This window comes from Coregonus clupeaformis, chromosome 35, assembly GCF_020615455.1.
Source record: "Coregonus clupeaformis isolate EN_2021a chromosome 35, ASM2061545v1, whole genome shotgun sequence".
Classification (NCBI taxonomy): domain Eukaryota; kingdom Metazoa; phylum Chordata; class Actinopteri; order Salmoniformes; family Salmonidae; genus Coregonus; species Coregonus clupeaformis.
In genome coordinates this window covers 36903693-36926766 of record NC_059226.1, presented here as the reverse complement: position 1 = coordinate 36926766, position 23074 = coordinate 36903693, and the positions used below count along the sequence as shown (strand labels likewise).

General features: G+C 44.6%; 1 protein-coding gene across 1 annotated transcript in view; it reads right to left on the bottom strand.

Moving 5' to 3' along the window:
• LOC121551900 (phosphatidylinositol N-acetylglucosaminyltransferase subunit Q) overlaps positions 1-23074 on the bottom strand; it is a 29272-nt gene that overhangs the window by 2113 nt on the left and 4085 nt on the right. Inside the window, exons 9-13 of the mRNA XM_041864579.2 lie at positions 22012-22138; positions 21468-21621; positions 15377-15488; positions 1152-1232; positions 531-645 (exon numbers count right to left, since the gene is read on the bottom strand). Coding sequence (XP_041720513.1) covers positions 531-645; positions 1152-1232; positions 15377-15488; positions 21468-21621; positions 22012-22138 — 589 coding nt within the window. The remainder of the gene's footprint in view (positions 1-530; positions 646-1151; positions 1233-15376; positions 15489-21467; positions 21622-22011; positions 22139-23074) is intronic.

Below are 23074 nucleotides of genomic sequence, written 5' to 3'. Positions count from 1 at the left end.
ACAGACAACCACAGAACAGAACAGACAACCACAGTACAGACAACCACAGAACAGACAACAACAGTACAGACAACAACAATACAGAACAGACAACCACAGTACAGAACAGACAACAACAGTACAGACAACCACAGAACAGAACAGACAACAGTACAGAACAGACAACAACAGTACAGACAACCACAGAACAGAACAGGCAACCACAGAACAGACAACCACAGTACAGAGAACCACAGTACAGAACAGACAACCACAGTACAGTACATTTTTAAAACCTTTTATAAAGTTGGTTTTGTAGCATAAACTGGGAATTGGATATTTCTGACTGATATTATGATTGTCTGTTTGTTTCATATCTGCAAAGTAGTTAAAACGCTGTCAGTTCCACTAAGTTTTAACGTACATTTCCTACAATTGTACACATTTTGCCATGGGGCGTAGAGAAAATGTTGCGGTTTTAAAGCAAGTTTTCTCCAATTCTACCCATTTTGCAATGGGGCGGAGATAACATATCCCTCCCTCCCACCCACCTGCCAGTCTGTAGGATCTGAAGACTCGGAGGCCCATGGCAAACAGAGGGAAGGAGTTGATGAAGTCAACACTGAGGTGGAGAACTCCCTGAAACATTACTACCACAAGGCGGAGCTAGAGAGAGAGAGAGAGAGAGACAGACAGACAGACAGACAGACAGAAAGACAGTAGGGGTCAAATAATAGATATTTCATTGTCCATCGGTTAAAAGGAGAATGTTTCTGGTGCCTTTCCCAACACCCCCAGACACACACACACATTGACAGGCCCAGGGTCAGCCTCAGGGCAGCGTCCATGGATGGACATGCACACGTTGACAGGCCCAGGGTCAGCCTCAGGGCAGCGCCCATGGATGGACATGCACACGTTGACAGGCCCAGGGTCAGCCTCAGGGCAGCGCCCATGGATGGACATGCACCGACAAGGATGAGAGCAATTGTAGGGGATTAAATTGCCTGGCTCAGGGAGTCTTACCACGGTAAAGACCAGGTAGTATAGCGCTGTGGTTGGCAGGAGGAATGTGTGTGTGTGTGTGTGTGTGTGTGTGTGTGTGTGTGTGTGTGTGTGTGTGTGTGTGTGTGTGTGTGTGTGTGTGTGTGTGTGTGTGTGTGTGTGCTCACCATGGTAAACACTAGGTAGTATAGAGCTGTGGTTGGCAGGAGGAACAGCAGGATGGTGAACAGCAACGTCCCGATAAACAACTAGAAAACAATACAGACACGTTAGTTCACTGTAACAAATATACACATGTTAGTTCACTGTAACAAATATACAAATGTTAGTTCACTGTAACAAATATACACATGTTAGTTCACTGTAACAAATATACACATGTTAGTTCACTGTAACAAATATACACATGTTAGTTCACTGTAACAAATATAAACATGTTAGTTCACTGTAACAAATATACAAATGTTAGTTCACTGTAACAAATATACACACGTTAGTTCACTGTAACAAATATACACATGTTAGTTCACAGTAACAAATATACACGTTAGTTCACTGTAACAAATATACACATGTTAGTTCACTGTAACAAATATACACATGTTAGTTCACTGTAACCAATATACACATGTTAGTTCACTGTAACAAATATACACATGTTAGTTCACTGTAACAAATATACACATGTTAGTTCACTGTAACAAATACACACATGATAGTTCACTGTAACAAATATACACATGTTAGTTCACTGTAACAAATATACACATGTTAGTTCACTGTAACAAACATACACATGTTAGTTCACTGTAACAAACATACACATGTTAGTTCACTGTAACAAACATACACATGTTAGTTCACTGTAACAAACATACACAAGTTAGTTCACTGTAACAAATATACACATGTTAGTTCACTGTAACAAACATACACATGTTAGTTAACTGTAACAAATATAAACACGTTAGTTCACTGTAACAAATATACACGTTAGTTCACTGTAACAAATATACACATGTTAGTTTCACTGTAACAAACATACACATGTTAGTTTCACTGTAACAAACATACACATGTTAGTTCACTGTAACAAACATACACATGTTAGTTCACTGTAACAAATATACACATGTTAGTTCACAGTAACAAATATACACGTTAGTTCACAGTAACAAATATACATGTTAGTTCACAGTAACAAATATACACATGTTAGTTCACAGTAACAAATATACACATGTTAGTTCACTGTAACAAACATACACATGTTAGTTCACTGTAACAAATATACACATGTTAGTTCACAGTAACAAATATACACGTTAGTTCACTGTAACAAATATACACGTTAGTTCACTGTAACAAATATACACATGTTAATTCACTGTAACAAATATACACATGTTAGTTCACTGTAACAAATATACACATGTTAGTTCACTGTAACAAACATACACATGTTAGTTCACTGTAACAAATATACACGTTAGTTCACTGTAACAAATATACACGTTAGTTCACTGTAACAAATATACACATGTTAATTCACTGTAACAAATATACACATGTTAGTTCACTGTAACAAATATACACATGTTAGTTCACTGTAACAAACATACACATGTTAGTTCACTGTAACAAATATACACGTTAGTTCACTGTAACAAATATACACATGTTAGTTCACTGTAACAAATATACACATGGGTTAAACTGTCCATCCTACATTCAAGTATGTACATTTGATAATGTAAGTGTACGACTGAGTCAAGTGTGAGTATACCTGGCATAGATGTGAGAGGTGTGTGTGTGTGTGTGTGTGTGTGTGTGTGTGTGTGTGTGTGTGTGTGTGTGTGTGTGTGTGTGTGTGTGTGTGTGCTGTGTGTGTGTGTGTGTGTGTGTGTGTGTGATAGGTGTGTGTGTGATAGGTGTGTGTGTGATAGGTGTGTGTGTGATAGGTGTGTGTGTGATAGGTGTGTGTGTGATAGGTGTGTGTGTGATAGGGTGTGTGTGATAGGTGTGTGTGTGAGATAGGTGTGTGTGTGTGATAGTGTGTGTGTGATAGGTGTGTGTGTGATGGGTGTGTGTGTGATAGGTGTGTGTGTGTGTGTGTGTGTGATAGGTGTGTGTGTGATAGGTTGTGTGTGTGATAGGTGTGTGTGTATGTGTGTGTGTGATAGGTGTGTGTGTGTGTGTGTGTGTGTGTGTGATAGGTGTGTGTGTGATAGGTGTGTGTGTGATAGTGTGTGTGTGATAGGGTGTGTGTGATGTGTGTGTGATAGTTGTGTGTGTGTGATAGGTGTGTGTGTGATAGGTGTGTGTGTGATAGGTGTGGTGTGTGATAGGTGTGTGTGTGATAGGTGTGTGTGTGATAGGTGTGTGTGTGTGTGTGATAGATGTGTGTGTGATAGGTGTGTGTGTGATAGATGTGTGTGTGATAGTGTGTGTGATAGGGTGTGTGTGATAGGTGTGTGTGTGATAGGTGTGTGTGTGATAGGTGTGTGTGTGATAGTGTGTGTGTGTGTTGTGTGTGATAGTGTGTGTGTGATAGGTGTGTGTGATAGGTGTGTGTGTGTGTGATAGTGTGTGTGTGATAGGTGTGTGTGATAGGTGTGTGTGTGATAGGTGTGTGTGATAGTGTGTGTGTGTGATAGGTGTGTGTGTGATGTGTGTGTGTGATAGGTGTGTGTGTGATAGTGTGTGTGTGATAGTGTGTGTGTGATAGGTGTGTGTGTGATAGGTGTGTGTGTGATAGGTGTGTGTGTGATAGGTGTGTGTGTGATAGGTGTGTGTGTGATAGGTGTGTGTGTGATAGGTGTGTGTGTGTGATAGGTGTGTGTGTGATAGGTGTGTGTGTGATAGGTGTGTGTGTGTGTGATAGGTGTGTGTGTGATAGGTGTGTGTGTGATAGGTGTGTGTGTGATAGGTGTGTGTGTGATAGGTGTGTGTGTGATAGGTGTGTGTGTGATAGGTGTGTGTGTGATAGGTGTGTGTGTGATAGGTGTGTGTGTGATAGGTGTGTGTGTGATAGGTGTGTGTGTGATAGTGTGTGTGTGTGATAGGTGTGTGTGTGATAGTGTGTGTGTGTGTGATAGGTGTGTGTGTGATAGGTGTGTGTGTGATAGGTGTGTGTGTGATAGGTGTGTGTGTGATAGGTGTGTGTGTGATAGGTGTGTGTGTGATAGGTGTGTGTGTGATAGGTGTGTGTGTGATAGGTGTGTGTGTGTGTGTGTGATAGGTGTGTGTGTGTGTGTGATAGGTGTGTGTGTGATAGGTGTGTGTGTGATAGGTGTGTGTGTGTGTGTGATAGGTGTGTGTGTGATAGGTGTGTGTGTGATAGGTGTGTGTGTGATAGGTGTGTGTGTGATAGGTGTGTGTGTGTGATAGGTGTGTGTGATAGGTGTGATAGTGTGTGGTGTGATAGGTGTGTGTGATAGGTGTGTGTGATAGGTGTGTGTGTATAGGTGTTGTGTGTGATAGGTGTGTGTGTGTGTGATAGGTGTGGGTGTGTGTGTGATAGGTGTGTGTGTGATAGGTGTGTGTGTGTGTGATAGGTGTGTGTGTGATAGGTGTGTGTGTGATAGGTGTGTGTGTGATAGGTGTGTGTGTGATAGGTGTGTGTGTGATAGGTGTGTGTGTGATACGTGTGTGTGTGTGTGTGTGTGATAGGTGTGTGTGTGTGATAGGTGTGTGTGTGATAGGTGTGTGTGTGATACGTAGGTGATAGGTGTGTGTGTGATAGGTGTGTGTGTGTGTGATAGGTGTGTGTGATGGTGTGTGTGTGATAGGTGTGTGTATTGTGATAGGTGTGTGTGTGTGATAGGTGTGTGTGTGATAGGTGTTGGTGTGTGTGTGGTTGTGTGTGTTGTGTGTGTGATAGTGTGTGTGATAGGTGTGTGTGTGGATAGGTGTGTGTGTGATAGGTGTGTGTGTAAAAAGATAGGTGTGTGTGTGATAGGTGGTGTGTGTGTGATAATGTGTGTGTGTGATAGTGGTGTGTGTGTGATAGGTTGTGTGTGTGTGATAGGTGTGTGTGTGTGTGTGTGTGTGTGGTGTGAAGTGATAGGTGTGTGTGTGATAGTGTGTGTGTGATAGGTGTGTGTGTGATGGTTGGTGTGTGTGTGTGTGTGTGTGTGTGTGTGTGATAGGTGTGTGTGCTGATAGGTGTGTGTGATAGGTGTGTGTTGTGTGTGTGATAGGTGTTTAGGTGTGTGTGTGAGTAGGTGTGTGTGTGATAGGTGTGTGTGTGATAGGTGTGTGTGTGATAGGTGTGTGTGGTGTGTGTGTGTGTGTGTAGGTGTGTGTGTGATAGGTGTGTGTGTGTGTGTGATAGTGTGTGTGTGTGTGATAGGTGTGTGTGTGATAGGTGTGTGTGTGTGATAGGTGTGTGTGTGATAGGTGTGTGTTGTGATTATGTGTGTGTGATAGGTGTGTGTGTGATAGGTTGTGTGTGTGTGATAGGTGTGTGTGTGATGTGTGTGTGTGTGATAGGTGTGTGTGTGATAGGTGTGTGTGTGATAGGTGTGTGTGTGATAGGTGTGTGTGTGATAGGTGTGTGTGATAGGTGTGTGTGTGATAAGGTGTGTGTGTGATAGTTGTGTGTGTGATACGTGTGTGTGTGATAGGTGTGTGTGTGGATAGGTGTGTGTTTGTGTGTGTGTGATAGTGTGTGTGTGTGTGATAGGTGTGTGTGTGATAGTGTGTGTGTGTGTGATAGTGTGTGTGTGTGTGTGTGATAGGTGTGTGTGTGATAGTGTGTGTGTGTGATAGGTGTGTGTGTGATAGGTGTGTGTGTGTGTGATAGGTGTGTGTGTGATAGGTGTGTGTGTGATAGTGTGTGTGTGTGATAGGTGTGTGTGTGTGTGGATAGATGTGTGTGTGTGTGATAGGTGTGTGTGTGTGTGATAGGTGTGTGTGTGATAGGTGTGTGTGATAGGTGTGTGTGTGTGTGATAGGTGTGTGTGTGTGATAGGTGTGTGTGTGATAGTGTGTGTTGGTGTGTGTTGATAGGTGTGTGTGTGTGTGATAGTGTGTGTGTGATAGGTGTGTGTGTGATAGTGTGTGTGATAGGTGTGTGTGTGTGATAGGTGTGTGTGTGTGTGTGATAGGTGTGTGATGTGATAGGTGTGTGTGATAGGTGTGTGTGACCTAGTGTGTGTGATAGGTGTGTGTGTGATAGGTGTGTGTGTGATAGGTGTGTGTGTGATAGGTGTGTGGTGTGATAGTGTGTGTGTGTGTGTGATAGTGTGTGTGTGTGATAGTGTGTGTGTGATGGTGTGTGTGTGATAGGTGTGTGTGTGTGTGTGATGTGTGTGATAGGTGTGTGTGTGATAGGTGTGTGTGTGATAGGTGTGTGTGATGATAAGGTGTGTGTGTGGATAGGTGTGTGAGAAAAAATGTGATATGTGTGTGTGATAGGTGTGTGTGTGTGATAGGTTTGTGTGTGTGTGTGTGATAGGTGTGTGTGTGATAGGTGTGTGGTGTGTGTGTGTGATAGGTGTGTGTGTGATAGGTATGTGTGTTGTGTGTGTGATAGGGTGTGTGTGTGTGTGATAGGTGTGTGTGTGTGATAGTGGTGTGTGTGTGATAGGTGTGTGCTTTGGTGTGTGTGCCCATAGGTGTGTGTGTGATAGGTGTTGTGTGTGGATGGTGTGTGTGTGATAGGTGTGTGTGATAGTGTGTGTGTGATAGGTGTGTGTGTGATAGGTGTGTGTGTGATAGTGTGTGTGTGTGATAGGTGTGTGTGTGATAGGTGTGTGTGTGATAGGTGTGTGTGTGATGGTGTGTATGTGTGTGATAGGTGTGTGTGTGTGGTGTGTGTGATAGGTGTGTGTGTGTGTGATAGGTGTGTGTGATAGGTGTGTGTGTGTGATAGGTGTGTGTGTGTGATAGGTGTGTGTGTGATAGGTGTGTGTGTGATTAAGTGTGTGTGTGTGTGATAGTGTGTGTGTGATAGTGTGTGTGTGCGATAGGTGTGTGTGTGTGATAGGTGTGTGTGTGATAGGTGTGTGTGTGATAGGTTGTGTGTGTGTGTGATAGTGTGTGTGGTGTGTGTGATAGTTGTGTGTGTGTGATAGGTGTGTGTGTGATAGGTGTGTTGTGTGATAGTGTGTGTGTGTGATAGGTGTGTGTGTGTGATAGGTGTGTGTGTTAGTGTGTGTGTGTGATAGGTGTGTGTGTGTGATAGGTTGTGTGTGTGATAGGTCGTGTGTGTGATAGGTGTGTGTGTGATACGTGTGTGTGTGTGTGATAGATCGTGTGTGATAGGTGTGTGTGTGATAGGTGTGTGTGTGTGATAGGTGTGTGTGTGATAGGTGGTGTGTGTGTGTGATAGGTGTGTGTGTGTGTGATAGGTGTGTGTGTGATAGGGTGTGTGTGTGATAGGTGTGTGTGTGATAGGTGTGTGTGTGATAGGTGTGTGTGATAGTGTGTGTGTGATAGGTGTGTGTGTGATAGGTGTGTGTGTGATAGGTGTGTGTGTGATATGTGTGTGTGTGTACGTGTGTGTGTGATAGTGTGTGTGTGTGATGTGTGTGTGATAGTGTGTGTGTGATAGTGTGTGTGATAGTGTGTGTGTGATGTGTGTGTGTGTGATAGGTGTGTGTGTGATGTGTGTGTGTGATAATTGTGTGTGATAGGTGTGTGTGTGATAGTGTGTGTGTGTGATAGGTGTGTGTGTGTGTGTGATAGGTGTGTGTGTGATAGGTGTGTGTGTGTGATAAACGGTGTGTGTGTGATAGGTGTGTGTGTGATAGTTGGTGTGTGTGTGATAGGTGTGTGTGTGTGATAGGTGTGTGTGTATTGTGTGTGTGTGATAGGGTGTGTGGTGTGTGTGTGATAGGTGTGTGTGTGATAGTGTGTGTGTGATACGGTGTGTGATAGGTGTGGTGTGTTGTATAGGTGTGTGTGTGTGATAGGTGTGTGTGTGATAGGTATGTGTGCTGATTAGGGTGTGTGTGATAGGTGTGTGATAGGTGTGTGTGTGATAGAGTGTGTGTGTGATAGGTGTGTGTGTGTGTGTTGATAGGTGTGTGTGTGATACTGTGTGTGTGATAGTGTGTGTGGTAGGTGTGTGTGTGATACGTGTGTGTGTGAATGTGTGTTAATGGTGTGTGTGTGTGTGATAGGTGTGTGTGTTGATAGGGTGTGTGTGTGTGTGATAGGTGTGTGTGTGATAGGTGTGTGTGTGATAGGTGTGTGTGTGATAGGTGTGTGTGTGTGTGTGATAGGTGTGTGTGTGTGTGTGTGATAGGTGTGTGTGTGATAGGTGTGTGTGTGTATGGTGTGTGTGATAGGTGTGTGTGATAGGTGATGTGTGTGTGATAGGTGTGTGATAGGTGTGTGTGTGATAGAGTGTGTGTGTGTGTGAGGTGTGTGTGTGATAGTGTGTGTGTGTGTGTGTGTGATAGGTGTGTGTGTGATAGGTGTGTGTGTGATAGGTGTGTGTGTGTGATAGGTGTGTGTGATATAGGTGTGTGTGTGATAGGTGTGTGTGTGTGTGATAGGTGTGTGTGTGATAGGTGTGTGTGTGATAGGTGTGTGTGTGATACGGTGTGTGTGTGTGATAGTGTGTGTGTGTGTGATAGTGTGTGTGTGTGATAGGTGTGTGTGTGATAGGTGTGTGTGATAGGTGTGTGTGTTGATAGTGTGTGTGTGATAGGTGTATTGTGTGAAGTGTGTGTGTGATAGGTTGTGTGTTGATAGGTGTGTGTGTGTGTGTGTGTGTGATAGGTGTGTGTGTGATAGGGTGTGTGTGATAGGGTGTTGTGTGATAGGTGTGTGTGTGATAGGTGTGTGTGTGATAGGTGTGTGTGTGATACGTGTGTGTGTGATAGGTGTGTGTGTGTGATAGGTGTGTGTTTGTGTGTGATAGGTGTGTGTGTGATAGGTGTGTGTGTGTGATAGGTGTGTGTGTGATAGGTGTGTGTGTGTGTGTGATAGGTGTGTGTGTGATGGTGTGTGTGATAGGTGTGTGTGTGTGTGATAGGTGTGTGTGTGTGATAGGTGTGTGTGTGATAGGTGTGTGTGTGTGTGTGATAGGTGTGTGTGTGATAGGTGTGTGAGTGATAGGTGTGTGTGTGATAGGTGTGTGTGTGTGATGTGTGGTGTGTGTGTGTGATAGGTGTGTGTGTGATAGGTGTGTGTGTGTGATAGGTGTGTGTGTGTGATAGTGTGTGTGTGTGTGTGATAGGTGTGTGTGTGATAGTTTGTGTGTGTGTGATAGGTGTGTGTGTGATAGGTGTGTGTGTGATAGGTGTGTGTGTGTGTGTGATAGTGTGTGTGTGTGTGATAGTGTGTGTATGTGTGTGTGATAGGTGTGTGTGTGTGTGATAGTGTGTGTGATAGTGTGTGTGTGATAGTGTGTGTGTGTTGTGTGTGTGATAGGTGTGTGTGTGATAGGTGTGTGTGTGATAGGGTGTGTGTGTGTGTGATAGGTGTGTGTGTGTGATAGGTGTGTGTGTTGTGTGTGTGTGATAGGTGTGTGTGTGATAGGTGTGTGTGCTGTGATAGGTGTGTGTGCTGATATGTGTGTGTGATAGGTGGTGTGTGTGTGTGTGATAGGTGTGTGTGTGATAGGTGTGTGTGATGTGTGATAGGTGTGTTGTGTGTGATAGGTGTGTGTGTGATAGTGTGTGTGTGATAGGTGTGTGTGGTGTGTGATACGTGTGTGTGTGTGTGTGTGATAGTGTGTGTGTGTGTGATAGGTGTGTGTGTGATAGGTGTGTGTGTGTGTGTGTGTGTGTGATAGGTGTGTGTTGATAGGTGTGGTGTGTGTGTGTGTGTGTGATATGTGTGTGTGTGATAGGTGTGTGTGTGTGTGTGATAGGGTGTGTGTGATAGGCTGTGTGTGTGTGATAGGTGTGTGTTTGATTGTGTGTGTGATAGGTGTGTGTGTGATAGGTGTGTGTGTTGATAGGGTGTGTGTGTGTGATAGGTGTGTGTGTGATAGGTGTGTGTGTGTGTGTGTGATAGGTGTGTGTGTGATAGGTGTGTGTGTGATAGGTGTGTGTGTGATAGGTGTGTGTGTGATAGGTGTGTGTGTGATAGGTCGTGTGTGTGTGATACGTGTGTGTGTGTGTGTGATAGGTGTGTGTGTGATGGTGTGTGTGTGATATTGTGTGTGTGATAGGTGTGTGTGTGTGTGATAGGTGTGTGTGTGGTGTGTGTGTGATAGGTGTGTGTGTGATAGGTGTGTGTGTGATAGGGTGTGTGTGTGATAGGTGTGTGTGTGATAGGTGTGTGTGTGATAGTGTGTGTGTGTGTGATAACTGTGTGTGTGTGTGTGTGTGTGATAGGTGTGTGTGTGTGTGTGTGTGTGTGATAGTGTGTGTGTGTGTGATAGGTGTGTGTGTGATAGGTGTGTGTGTTGATAGGTGTGTGTGTGATATGTGTGTGGTGTGGTGTGATAGGTGTGTGTGTTAGGTGTGTGTGTGATAGGTGTGTGTGTGATAGGTGTGTGTGATAGGTGTGGTGTGTGTGTGATAGGTGTGTGTGTGATAGGTGTGTGTGTGTGATAGGTGTGTGTGTGATAGGTGTGTGGTGTGTGTGTGATAGTGTGTGTTGGATGGTGTGTGTGTGATAGGTGTGTGTGTGATTGTGTGTGATTGTGTGATAGGTGTGTGTGTGTATAGGTGTGTGTTGGTGGTGTGTGTGTGATAGGTGTGTGTGTGATGTGTGTGTGTGTGTGATAGTGTGTGTGTGTGTGTGATAGGTAGTGTGTGTGTGATAGGTGTGTGTGTGATAGGTGTGTGTGTGATAGCGTGTGTGTGTGTGATAGGTGTGTGTGTGTGATAGTGGGGTGTGTGTGTGGATAGGTGTGTGTGTTTGATAGTGTGTGTGTGGGTGTGTGTGTGATAGTGTGTGTGTGTGATAGGTGTGTGTGCTGATGGTTGTGTGTGTGATATGTGTGTGTGATAGGTGTGTGTGTGATAGTGTGTGTGATAGTGTGTGTGTGATAGGTGTGTGTGTGTGCTTGTGATAGTGTGTGTGTGTGATAGTGTTTGGTGTGTGTGATAGGTGTGTGTGTGATAGGTGTGTGATACGGGTGTGTGTGTGATAGGTGTGTGTGTGATAGGGTGTGTGTGATAGGTGTGTGTTTGATATGTGTGTGTGTGTGTGTGTGATAGGTGTGTGTGTGATAGTGTGTGTGTGTGTGTGGTGTGTGTGATACGTGTGTGTGTGTGTGTGTGTGATAGCTGTGTGTGTGTGTATAGGTGTGTGTGTGATAGGTGTGTGTGTGATACGTGTGTGTGTGTGTATGTGTGTGTGATAGGGTGTTTGTGTGTGTGATACGTTGTGTGTGTGTGTGTGTTAGGTGTGTTTGTTAGGTGGTGTGTGATAGGTGTGTGTGTGATAGGTGTGTGTGTGATAGGTGTGTGTGATAGGTGTGTGTGTGATAGGTGTGTGTGTAGGTGTGTGTGTGATAGGTGTGTGTGTGATAGGTGTGTGTTTGTGTTGGTGTGTGTGATACGTGTGTGTGATCGTGTGTGTGTGTGATAGGTGTGTGTGTGATAGGTGTGTGTGTGTGTGATAGGTGTGTGTGTGTGTGTGTGATAGGTGTGTGTGTGATAGTGTGTGTGTGTGGTGTGTGTGATAGGTGTGTGTGTGATAGGGTGTGTGTGTGATAGGTGTGTGTGTGTATGTGTGTGTGATAGGTGTGTGTGTGTGGTGTGTGTGTGTGTGTGTGTGTGATAGGTGTGTGTGTGATAGGTTTGTGGGTGTGTGTGTGATATGTGTGTGTGTGTGATAGGTGTGTGTGTGATAGGTGTGTGTGTGATAGGTGTGTGTGTGTGTGTGATAGGTGTGTGTGTGATAGGTGTGTGTGTGATAGTGTGTGTGTGTGTGATAGGTGTGTGTGATAGGTGTGTGTGTGATAGGTGTGTGTGTGATAGTGTGTGTGTGTGATAGGTGTGTGTGTGTGCGTGTGTGTGATAGGTGTGTGTGTGATAGGTGTGTGTGTGATAGGTGTGTGTGATAGGTGTGTGTGTGATAGGTGTGTGTGGAGTGTGTGTGATAGTGTGTGTGTGTGATAGTGTGTGTTGGTGTGTGTGATACGTTGTGTGTGTGATAGGTGTGTGTGTGATAGGTGTTGTGTGATCGTGTGTGTGTGATAGTGTGTGTGTGTGATAGGTGTGTGTGTGATAGGTGTGTGTGTGATAGGTGTGTGTGTAATAGGTGTGTGTGGGATAGGTGTGTGTGTGATAGGTGTGTTTGTGTGTGGTGTGTGTGTGATAGTGTTTGTGTGTGTGATAGGTGTGTGTGTGTGTGTGATAGTGTGTGTGTGTGTGATAGGTGTGTGTGATAGGTGTGTGTGTGATAGGTGTGTGTGTGATAGTGTGTGTGTGTGTAGTGTGTGTGTGATAGGTGTGTGTGTGATAGGTGTGTGTGTGATAGGTGTGTGTGTGTGTGTGATAGGTGTGTGTGTGATAGGTGTGTGTGTGATAGGTGTGTGTGTGATACGTGTGTGTGTGTGTGATAGGTGTGTGTGTGATAGGTGTGTGTGTGATAGGTGTGTGTGATAGGTGTGTGTGATAGGTGTGTGTGATAGGTGTGTGTGTGATAGGTGTGTGTGTGTGTGATAGGTGTGTGTGATAGGTGTGTGTGTGATAGTGTGTGTGTGTGTAGTGTGTGTGTGATAGGTGTGTGTGATAGTGTGTGTGTGATAGGTGTGTGTGTGATAGGTGTGTGTGTGATAGGTGTGTGTGTGATAGGTGTGTGTGATAGGTGTGTGTGATAGGTGTGTGTGTGGTGTGTGTGATGGGTGTGTGTTGTGTGATAGGTGTGTGTGTGATAGGTGTGTGTGTGTGATAGGTGTGTGTGTGATAGGTGTGTGTGTGATAGGTGTGTGTGTGTGATAGGTGTGTGTGTGATAGGTGTGTGTGTGATAGGTGTGTGTGTGATAGGTGTGTGTGTGATAGGTGTGTGTGTGTGATAGGTGTGTGTGTGATAGGTGTGTGTGTGTGTGTGTGATACGTGTGTGTGTGTGTGATAGGTGTGTGTGTGATAGGTGTGTGTGTGATAGGTGTGTGTGTGATAGGTGGTGTGTGTGTGATAGGTGTGTGTGTGTGATAGGTGTGTGTGATAGGTGTGTGTGTGATAGGTGTGTGTGTGTGATAGGTGTGTGTGGATAATGTGTGTGTGTGTGATAGGTGTGTGTGTGATAGGTGTGTGTGTGATAGTGTGTGTGTGTGATAGTGTGTGTGTGATAGGTGTGTGTGTGTGATAGGTGTGTGTGTGATAGGTGTGTGTGTGATAGGTGTGTGTGTGATAGGTGTGTGTGTGATAGTGTGTGTGTGATACGTGTGTGTGTGATGGTGTGTGTGATAGGTGTGTGTGTGTGTGATGTGTGTGTGTGTGTGTGATAGGTGTGTGTGTGTGTGTGATAGGTGTGTGTGTGATAGGTGTGTGTGTGATACGTGTGTGTGTGTGTGATAGGTGTGTGTTTGATACGTGTGTGTGTGATACGTGTGTGTGTGATACGTGTGTGTGTGTGTGATAGGTGTGTGTGTGATAGGTGTGTGTGTGATAGGTGTGTGTGTGATAGGTGTGTGTGTGATAGGTGTGTGTGTGATAGTGTGTGTGTGTGTGATAGTGTGTGTGTGATAGGTGTGTGTGTGTAGGTGTGTGTGTGATAGGTGTGTGTGTGTAGGTGTGTGTGATAGGTGTGTGTGTGTGTGATAGTGTGTGTGTGTGTGATATGTGTGTGTGATACTGTGTGTGTGATAGGTGTGTGTGTGTGTGATAGGTGTGTGTGTGATAGGTGTGTGTGATAGTGTGTGTGTGTGTGTGATAGGTGTGTTGTGTGTGTGATAGGGTGTGTGTGATAGGTGTGTGTGATAGGTGTGTGTGTGATAGTGTGTGTGTGTGTGTGATGTGTGTGGTGTGTGTGTGATAGGTGTGTGTGTGATAGGTGTGTGTGTGTGTGATAGGTGTGTGTGATGGTGTGTGTGTGTGTGTGATAGTGTGTGTGTGTGGTGTGTGTGTGATAGGTGTGTGTGATGGTGTGATAGGTGTGTGTGTGATAGTGTGTGTGTGACTAGGTGTGTGTGATATGTGTGTGTGTGTGATAGGTGTGTGTGTGATAGGTGTGTGTGTGATAGGTGTGTGTGTGATACGTGTGTGTGTGTGTGATAGGTGTGTGTGTGATAGGTGTGTGTGTGATACGTGTGTGTGTGATAGGTGTGTGTGTGATAGGTGTGTGTGTGATAGGTGTGTGTGTGATAGTGGTGTGTGATAGGTGTGTGTGTGATAGGTGTGTGTGTGGGTGTGTGTGTGATAGGTGTGTGTGTGTGATAGTCGTGTGTGTGTGATAGGTGTGTGTGTGATAGTGGTGTGTGTGTGATAGGTGTGTGTGTGTGATAGGTGTGTGTGATAGGTGTGTGTGTGTTAGGTGTGTGTGTGTGATAGGTGTGTGTGTGATACGTGTGTGTGTGTGATAATGTGTGTGTGTGTGTGATAGGTGTGTGTGTGATATGTGTGTGTGTGTGATGGGTGTGTGTGATAGGTGTGTGTGTGATAGGTGTGTGTGTGATAGGTGTGTGTGTGATAGGTGTGTGTGTGATAGGTGTGTGTGTGATAGGTGTGTGTGTGATAGGTGTGTGTGTGATACGTGTGTGTGTGTGTGATAGGTGTGTGTTTGATACGTGTGTGTGTGTGTGTGTGTGATACGTGTGTGTGTGATAGGTGTGTGTGTGATAGGTGTGTGTGTGATAGGTGTGTGTGTGATACGTGTGTGTGTGATAGGTGTGTGTGTGATAGGTGTGTGTGTGATAGGTGTGTGTGTGATAGGTGTGTGTGTGATAGGTGTGTGTGTGATAGGTGTGTGTGTGATAGGTGTGTGTGTGATAGGTGTGTGTTTGATACGTGTGTGTGTGTGTGATACGTGTGTGTGTGATAGGTGTGTGTGTGTGATAGGTGTGTGTTTGATACGTGTGTGTGTGATACGTGTGTGTGTGATACGTGTGTGTGTGATACGTGTGTGTGTGTGTGATAGGTGTGTGTGTGGTGTGTGTAGGTGTGTGTGTGATAGGTGTGTGTGTGATAGGTGTGTGTGATAGGTGTGTGTGTGATAGGTGTGTGTGTGATAGGTGTGTGTGTGATAGGTGTGTGTGTGATAGGTGTGTGTGTGTGATAGGTGTGTGTGATACGTGTGTGTGTGTGATATGTGTGTGTGATACGTGTGTGTGTGATACGTGTGTGTGTGATACGTGTGTGTGTGATACGTGTGTGTGTGTGATAGGTGTGTGTGTGATAGTGTGTGTGTGTGTGATAGGTGTGTGTGTGATAGGAGTGTGTGTGATAGGTGTGTGTGTGATAGGTGTGTGTGTGATAGGAGTGTGTGTGATAGGTGTGTGTGTGATAGGTGTGTGTGTGACAGGTGTGTGACTACCTGGTCCAGGTCATAAGAGCAGGAGTCTACTCTCTGTCTGAGGACATTCCATTTCTTCCCTCTGAACAGCCTCCACAGAGAGGACAGACCATACACCTTCAGACAGTACAGTCTAGGGAGAGAGGAGGAGGGAGGAGGGAGGGAGGGGAGAGAGAAGAGGGAGGGAGGAGGGAGGGGGAGAGAGGAGGGAAGAGAAGAGATGAGAGGGAGAGAGGAAGAGAGAGGAGAGAAGGAGAGAGGGAGATAGAGGAGGCGAGAGAAGAAGAGAGAGAGAGAGAGAGAGAGAGAGAGAGAGAGAGAGAGAGAGAGAATGGAGGGTGAGAGGGAGGGAAGGAAGATATTTTTTAGCCTCCATACATATTTAATAAGTCCCTCTCTAAATGACATGCTGAGAGCTCCTCACACATCATTTACTAAAAGGGGAAACAGTTCATCATAATGTTCACAGGGCTGAGAGAGGTACATATATCATTGATATAGAGTACCCTCCGTAAGTACTGGGACAGTCAAGCTTTCTTTCTTCTTTTGGCTCTATATTGCAAAATGTTTCTAAACACTTGATGTAATCACTGCGTGCTATGAATATGGGACCAAATACTTTTTACTACTTTAATACACATAAGTGAATTTGTCCCAATACTTTTGGTCCCCTAAAATGGGGTTCACCCGATATGATTGAAGACCCCCTCAAATTAAAGCTGACAGTCTGCACTTTTAACCTCATAGTCATAACTTCATTTGATTTCAAATTCAAACTTTTAGAGCCAAAGTAATACAAAATGCTCCACTGTTATCTCCCACTCACTGTAACACTGAGTGTGTTCCAAATGGCTCCCTACTCACTGTAACACTGAGTGTGTTCCAAATGGCTCCCACTCACTGTAACACTGAGTGTGTTCCAAATGGCTCCCTACACACTGAGTGTGTTCCAAATGGCTCCTACTCACTGTAACACTGAGTGTGTTCCAAATGGCTCCCTACTCACTGTAACACTGAGTGTGTTCCAAATGGCTCCCTACTCACTGTAACACTGAAGTGTGTTCCAAATGGCTCCCTACTCACTGTAACACCTGGAGTGTGTTCCAAATGGCTCCCTACTCACTGTAACACTGAGTGTGTTCCAAATGGCTCCCTACTCACTGTAACACTGAGTGTGTTCCAAATGGCTCCCTACTCACTGTAACACTGAGTGTGTTCCAAATGGCTCCCTACTCACTGTAACACTGAGTGGGTCCCAAATGGCTCCCTACTCACTGTAACACTGAGTGTGTTCCAAATGGCTCCCTACTCACTGTAACACTGAGTGGGTCCCAAATGGCTCCCTACTCACTGTAACACTGAGTGAGTCCCAAATGGCTCCCTACTGTACTCCCTGTATAGTCCCTTATTATAGGGAGCCATTTGGGACGGAGACACTCCCTCAGACAGGCCAGACTTCGACACTGGGTTCAGTAGCATTTGGACATGAATCAGTCAGATCAAGAGGCGTTTCATAATGATGCTTTGTTAGTGTTACAGCACACACACACACACACACACACACACACACACACACACACACACTAGAGAACGACCCGTATGGATCTTTTAGGACCGATGCAGATTTTGGTGGAGGTGGTGGACGTTTTATGCCGATATTCAATCAAATCTGAAAATTCTGATGACAAAATTCCCCAGAGACAGCCATGTACGCATTAATTTATTATATTAAAACAATGATTATTAAAAAATATCGTAAAAAATAAAATATCTAACATAATGGTAATAATTTTCTTTGAATGGTAGATCTCTTAATAAAATGGGTAAATCGAGATGGCATAGGCCTACTCACATTACAGGTGAATGCATATTCAATAGGAGTGTGTACATGCATTGAGACAAGGGCGAAATTGTGGTGTAGATATAGTGGGAACGAACAGTCTGGTGGTCCTCCCCCGGAGTTTCTTTTGACATTTTTAAATGCATTTCCTGCAATTCTACACAGTTTGACATTACTCATTATGCCTATAAAGAGGAGTATTTTGAGGGGTATTTTGAGGGGTATTTTGAAAACAGGATAAGTGGAAGGATAAGTCGTCACTATCATTAATGAAGGTATTTCAACGCAAATATTAAGAATACACAAAAGATAAGAGTTGTATTATAGTTGGAGTTCACCTACTTTATTAGACCCAGTCCACATCTCTTTTTAAATATAATAATTGAGTGTGAACATACCATGAACAAAGACTGACTGTTGTTGAATGTGGATCCCGACTCCCGAGTCTGTCAGCATCCACTCGGTCATTCTGAAAGTTTTTCTTCTATTGACAGAAATGCAGAGGACAACGTAGTACTGTTTTGGTACGTTCGTTTTAGCCTGCCAGGGGTTCCGGGTCAGAGCCAGCAGCGCTTTCATCTCGTTAAACTCGATGGAGTAGCCCAACATTTTTTTCAGCCAACAGGAAAACCAGAACGAATGCACCGTCAGCTGGCTGGTGTGTTTACGGACATATTCAATCTCTCCCTATCCCAGTCTGCTGTCCCCACATGCTTCAAGATGGCCACCATTGTTCCTGTACCCAAGAAAGCAAAGGTAACTGAACTAAATGACTATTGCCCCGTAGCACTCACCTCTGTCATCATGAAAGTGCTTTGAGAGACTAGTCAAGGATCATATCACCTCTACATTACCTATCACCCTAGACCCACTTCAATTTGCTTACCGCCCCCAGTAGATCCACAGACGATGCAATCGCCATCACACTGCACACTGCCCTATCCCATCTGGACAAGAGGAATACCTATGTAAGAATGCTGTTCATTGACTATAGCTCAGCATTCAACACCATAGTACCCTCCAAGCTCATCATTAAGCTCGAGGCCCTGGGTCTGAACCCCGCCCTGTGCAACTGGGTCCTGGACTTCCTGACGTGTCGCCCCCAGGTGGTGAAGGTAGAAACAACATCTCCACTTCGCTGATCCTCAACACTGGGGCCCCACAAGGGTGCGTGCTCAGCCCCTCCTGTACTCCCTGTTCACCGATGACTGCGTGGCCACACACACACGCCTCCAACTCAATCATCAAGTTTGCAGACGACACAACAGTAGTAGGCTTGATTACCAACAATGACGAGACAGCCTACAGGGAGGAGGTGAGGGCTCTGGGAGTGTGGTGCCAGGAAAATAACCTCTCACTCAACGTCAACAAAACAAAGGAGATGATCGTGGACTTCAGGAAACAGCAGAGGGTGCACCCCCCTATCCACATCGACGGGACTGCAGTGGAGAAGGTGGAAAGCTTCATGTTCCTTGGCGTACACATCACTGACAAACTGAAATGGTCCACCCACGCAGACAGTGTGGTGAAGAAGGCGCAACAGAGCTTCTTCAACCTCAGGAGGCTGAAGAAATTTGGCTTGGCACCTAAAACCCTCACAAACTTTTACAGACGCACAATTGAGAGCATCCTGTCGGGCTGTATCACCGCCTGGTATGGCAACTGCACCGCCCGCAACCGCAGGGCTCTCCAGAGGGTGGTGCGGTCTGCCGAACGCATTACCGGGGGCAAACTACCTGCCCTCCAGGACACCTACAGCACTCGATGTCACAAGAATGCCAAAAAGATCATCAAGGACATCAACCACCCGAGCCACTGCCTGTTCACCCCGCTATTATCCAGAAGGCGAGGTCAGTACAGGTGCATCAAAGCTGGGACAGAGAGAATGAAAAACAGCTTCTATCTCAAGGCCATCAGACTGTTAAATAGCCATCACTAGCACATTAGAGGCTGCTGCTGCCTATTGAAATCACTGGCCACTTTAAGAAATGGAACACTAGTCACTTTAATAATGTTTACATATCTTGCATTACTCATCTCATATGTATATACTGTATTCTATAATATTCTACTGTATCTTAGTCCATGCCGCTCTGTCATTGCGCGTCCATATATGTATATATTCTTAATTCCATTCCTTACTTAGATTTGTGTGTATTGGGTATATGTTGTGAAATTGTTAGATATTAATTGTTAGATATTACTGCACTGTCGGAGCAAGAAGCGCAAGCATTTCGCTACACCCGCAATAACATCTGCTAAACACGTGTATGTGACAAATACAATTTTAATTTTATTTATAGACAGCGGCTGAGCAGAGGAGACGCAGTGCGTCCGAACACAGACTAAGGGCTCAAACACACCAATAGATTTTACATGTAGATTGTTAAACATGGGCTTTGCTTGACAGAAAGCAGCAGTTGACTACTCCCTTGTCAACACTAAATCAAATCAGTAGACCTATATCAATATCTTTAATACTACCATATAAGTATCATGACATTAGCTTTTATAACCTTCAATCTGTTTTCTTTTATCATATTTGGGACCACAATAAGGCTTTCTCTCTACTACCTATTGTTCCTGCAGCGAGGACTCAGCATTTACATGGAATGTTTTCATAATTTATCTGCGGGGAATGGCCAAAAAGCAGTAGTAGCCTCCGCTACTGAACGGAGAAGTGTAGCGTTTGTAACGAAAGATGGAGGAGAGCTTGTCTCTCGTCAGGGATCGTATTTATTTTGGGAGATCGCAAAATATGACCTTTTCATTCAAGACAGGATAACTATATTGTTTCAGGTGATAATAAAATATGTTTTGTTTAGTTACTTTTTCCTCAACTTGTTTCTCTAACTTGATAGCAAGTCAAGCTAGCTTGCACTGCAGAGCAGCTAGCTAGCGAGCTAAAAGCTAGGCTGGGTTGAAGATACCATTGTATCTATCTACCTAATAATTATCATAAAAAACAAACGTCATTACCATCACAATAAACTTAAACGGGAGGCAACAGTCATATAATATAATTGGCTTAACAGCCAATGTGTATTATTTTACATGACTATTAAAATAGTACTCATTTATAGGAATGGGTCATTGTTTACAAGTTTCTAGCTATCCCATAAAGCAATCACCGAAAACCACATATTCTCATCTTCTTCTGTGGTTTGGTAAACGTCCTGTTCTTCGACGGACTCTGGCTGGACAGAAGAGGACAAATTATGCAGGGTCCGTCTTGCAACGGAGCCTTCAACCGCAACGCGTTGCGTTTCCACTTTGTTGTGGATGTCCCCCCCCCCGTTGAAATGCATGACATCCGGCGCAACGTAACGGGAGTGCTCATGGGTAATGTGAACGAGGCTTTAAGAAGAAGATGAAAATATGTGGTCATTCTTACTCTCATGACGTATTAACCTGCCATTACACTGAAGAACGAACGGTTGCAAGAAGAACCTCCCGAGTGGCGCAGTGGTCTAAGGCACTGCATCGCAGTGCTAGCTGTGCAACTAGAGATCCTGGTTCGAATCCAGGCTCTGCTGTAGCCGGCCGCAACCGGGAGACCAATGGGGCGGCGCACAATTGGTCCAGCGTCGTCCAGGGTAGGGGAGGGAATGGCCGGCAGGGAGGTAGCTCAGTTGGTAGAGCATGGTGTTTGCAACGCCAGGGATGTGGGTTCGATTCCCATGGGGGGCCAGTATAAAAAATAAAAAATAAAAAATGTATGCACTAACTGTAAGTCGCTCTGGATAAGAGCGTCTGCTAAATGACGTAAATGTAAATGTAAGAATTGTGGGAAGCTTGTGGAAGGCTACCCGAAACGTTTGACCCAAGTTAAACAATTTAAAGGCAATGTTACCAAGTACTAATTGAGTGTATGTAAACTTCTGACCCACTGGGAATGTGATGAAAGAAATAAAAGCTGAAATAGATCATTCTCTCTACTATTATTCTGACATTTCACATTCTTAAAATAAAATGGTGATCCTAACTGACCTAAGACAGGGAATTTCAACTAGGATTAAATGTCAGGAATTGTGAAAAACTGAGTTTAAATGTATTTGGCTAAGGTGTATGTAGACTTCAACTGTACACTGAAGACCCAATGTCTGTGTCCCAAATGAAAAAACGTTATAGTGCATTATGGGATACGGTCAAAAGTGGTGCACTTTTGAGAGGCATCATGACTGTACTGGTCTCTTCTCTTCTCACCTGGCTCCGTAGACGTAGAAACAGTAGATATAGAAGGGTTAGGGTTAGTGACTGGTCTCTTCTCACCTGGCTCCGTAGACGTAGAAACAGTAGATGTGGAAGGTGAGCAGGGCGGTGATGTCAGAGAGCAGGGAGAGGGCAAAGGTCAAGCCCAGGCAGGCAGACAGACCCACGTACCACAGAATCATCTCAATGAACGGAGACATCAGGTGAATGTAGCCTGCAGAGAGAGGAGGAGGGCCATGGGTGTGTGTGTGTGTGGAGGGGGGGCATGGGTGTGTGTGTGTGTGGAGGGGGGGCATGGGTGTGTGTGTGTGTGGAGGGGGGGCATGGGTGTGTGTGTGTGGAGGGGGCATGGGTGTGTGTGTGTGGAGGGGGGGCATGGGTGTGTGTGTGTGTGGAGGGGGGCATGGGTGTGTGTGTGTGGAGGGGGGCATGGGTGTGTGTGTGTGTGTGGAGGGGGCATGGGTGTGTGTGTGTGGGAGGGGGGCATGGGTGTGTGTGTGTGGAGGGGAGCATGGGTGTGTGTGTGTGTGGAGGTGGAGCATGGGTGTGTGTGTGGAGGTGGAGCATGGGTGTGTGTGTGTGTGTGTGTGTGTGTGAGACTCACTGATCCACAGGTGTATATGGTAGAGGAAGAATCGTCCTAACACCTGGTCTAGAGCCCGGTTCATCTTCAGACCAGCTGGAGCTCCCATCAGCCACTGCAACAGCTCCTCCAGCTCTTTAGCTACATGCTAACAACAAAACACACAACAATACATAGCTTAGCTACATGATAACAACAAAACACACAACAATACATAGCTTAGCTACATGCTAACAACAAAACACACAACAATACATAGCTTAGCTACATGCTAACAACAAAACACACAACAATACATAGCTTAGCTACATGCTAACAACAAAACACACAACAATACATAGCTTAGCTACATGCTAACAACAAAACACACAACAATACATAGCTTAGCTACATGATAACAACAAAACACACAACAATACATAGCTTAGCTACATGCTCAAAACAAAACACACAACAATACATAGCTTAGTTACATGCTAACAACAAAACACACAACAATACATAGCTTAGCTACATGCTAACAACAAAACACACAACAATACATAGCTTTGCAACATGCTAACAACAAAACACACAACAATACATAGCTTAGCTACATGCTAACAACAAAACACACAACAATACATAGCTTTGCAACATGCTAACAACAAAACACACAACAATACATAGCTTAGCTACATGCTAACAACAAAACACACAACAATACATAGCTTTGCAACATGCTAACAACAAAACACACAACAATACATAGCTTTGCAACATGCTAACAACAAAACACACAACAATACATAGCTTTGCAACATGCTAACAACAAAACACACAACAATACATAGCTTAGCTACATGCTAACAACAAAACACACAACAATACATAGCTTAGCTACATGCTAACAACAAAACACAGCTTTGCAACATGCTAACAACAAAACACACAACAATACATAGCTTAGCTACATGCTAACAACAAAACACAGCTTTGCAACATGCTAACAACAAAACACACAACAATACATAGCTTAGCTACATGCTAACAAATCATAGAACAAGATTCAGTCTCACCTTATAATATATACACTATGGGCTGT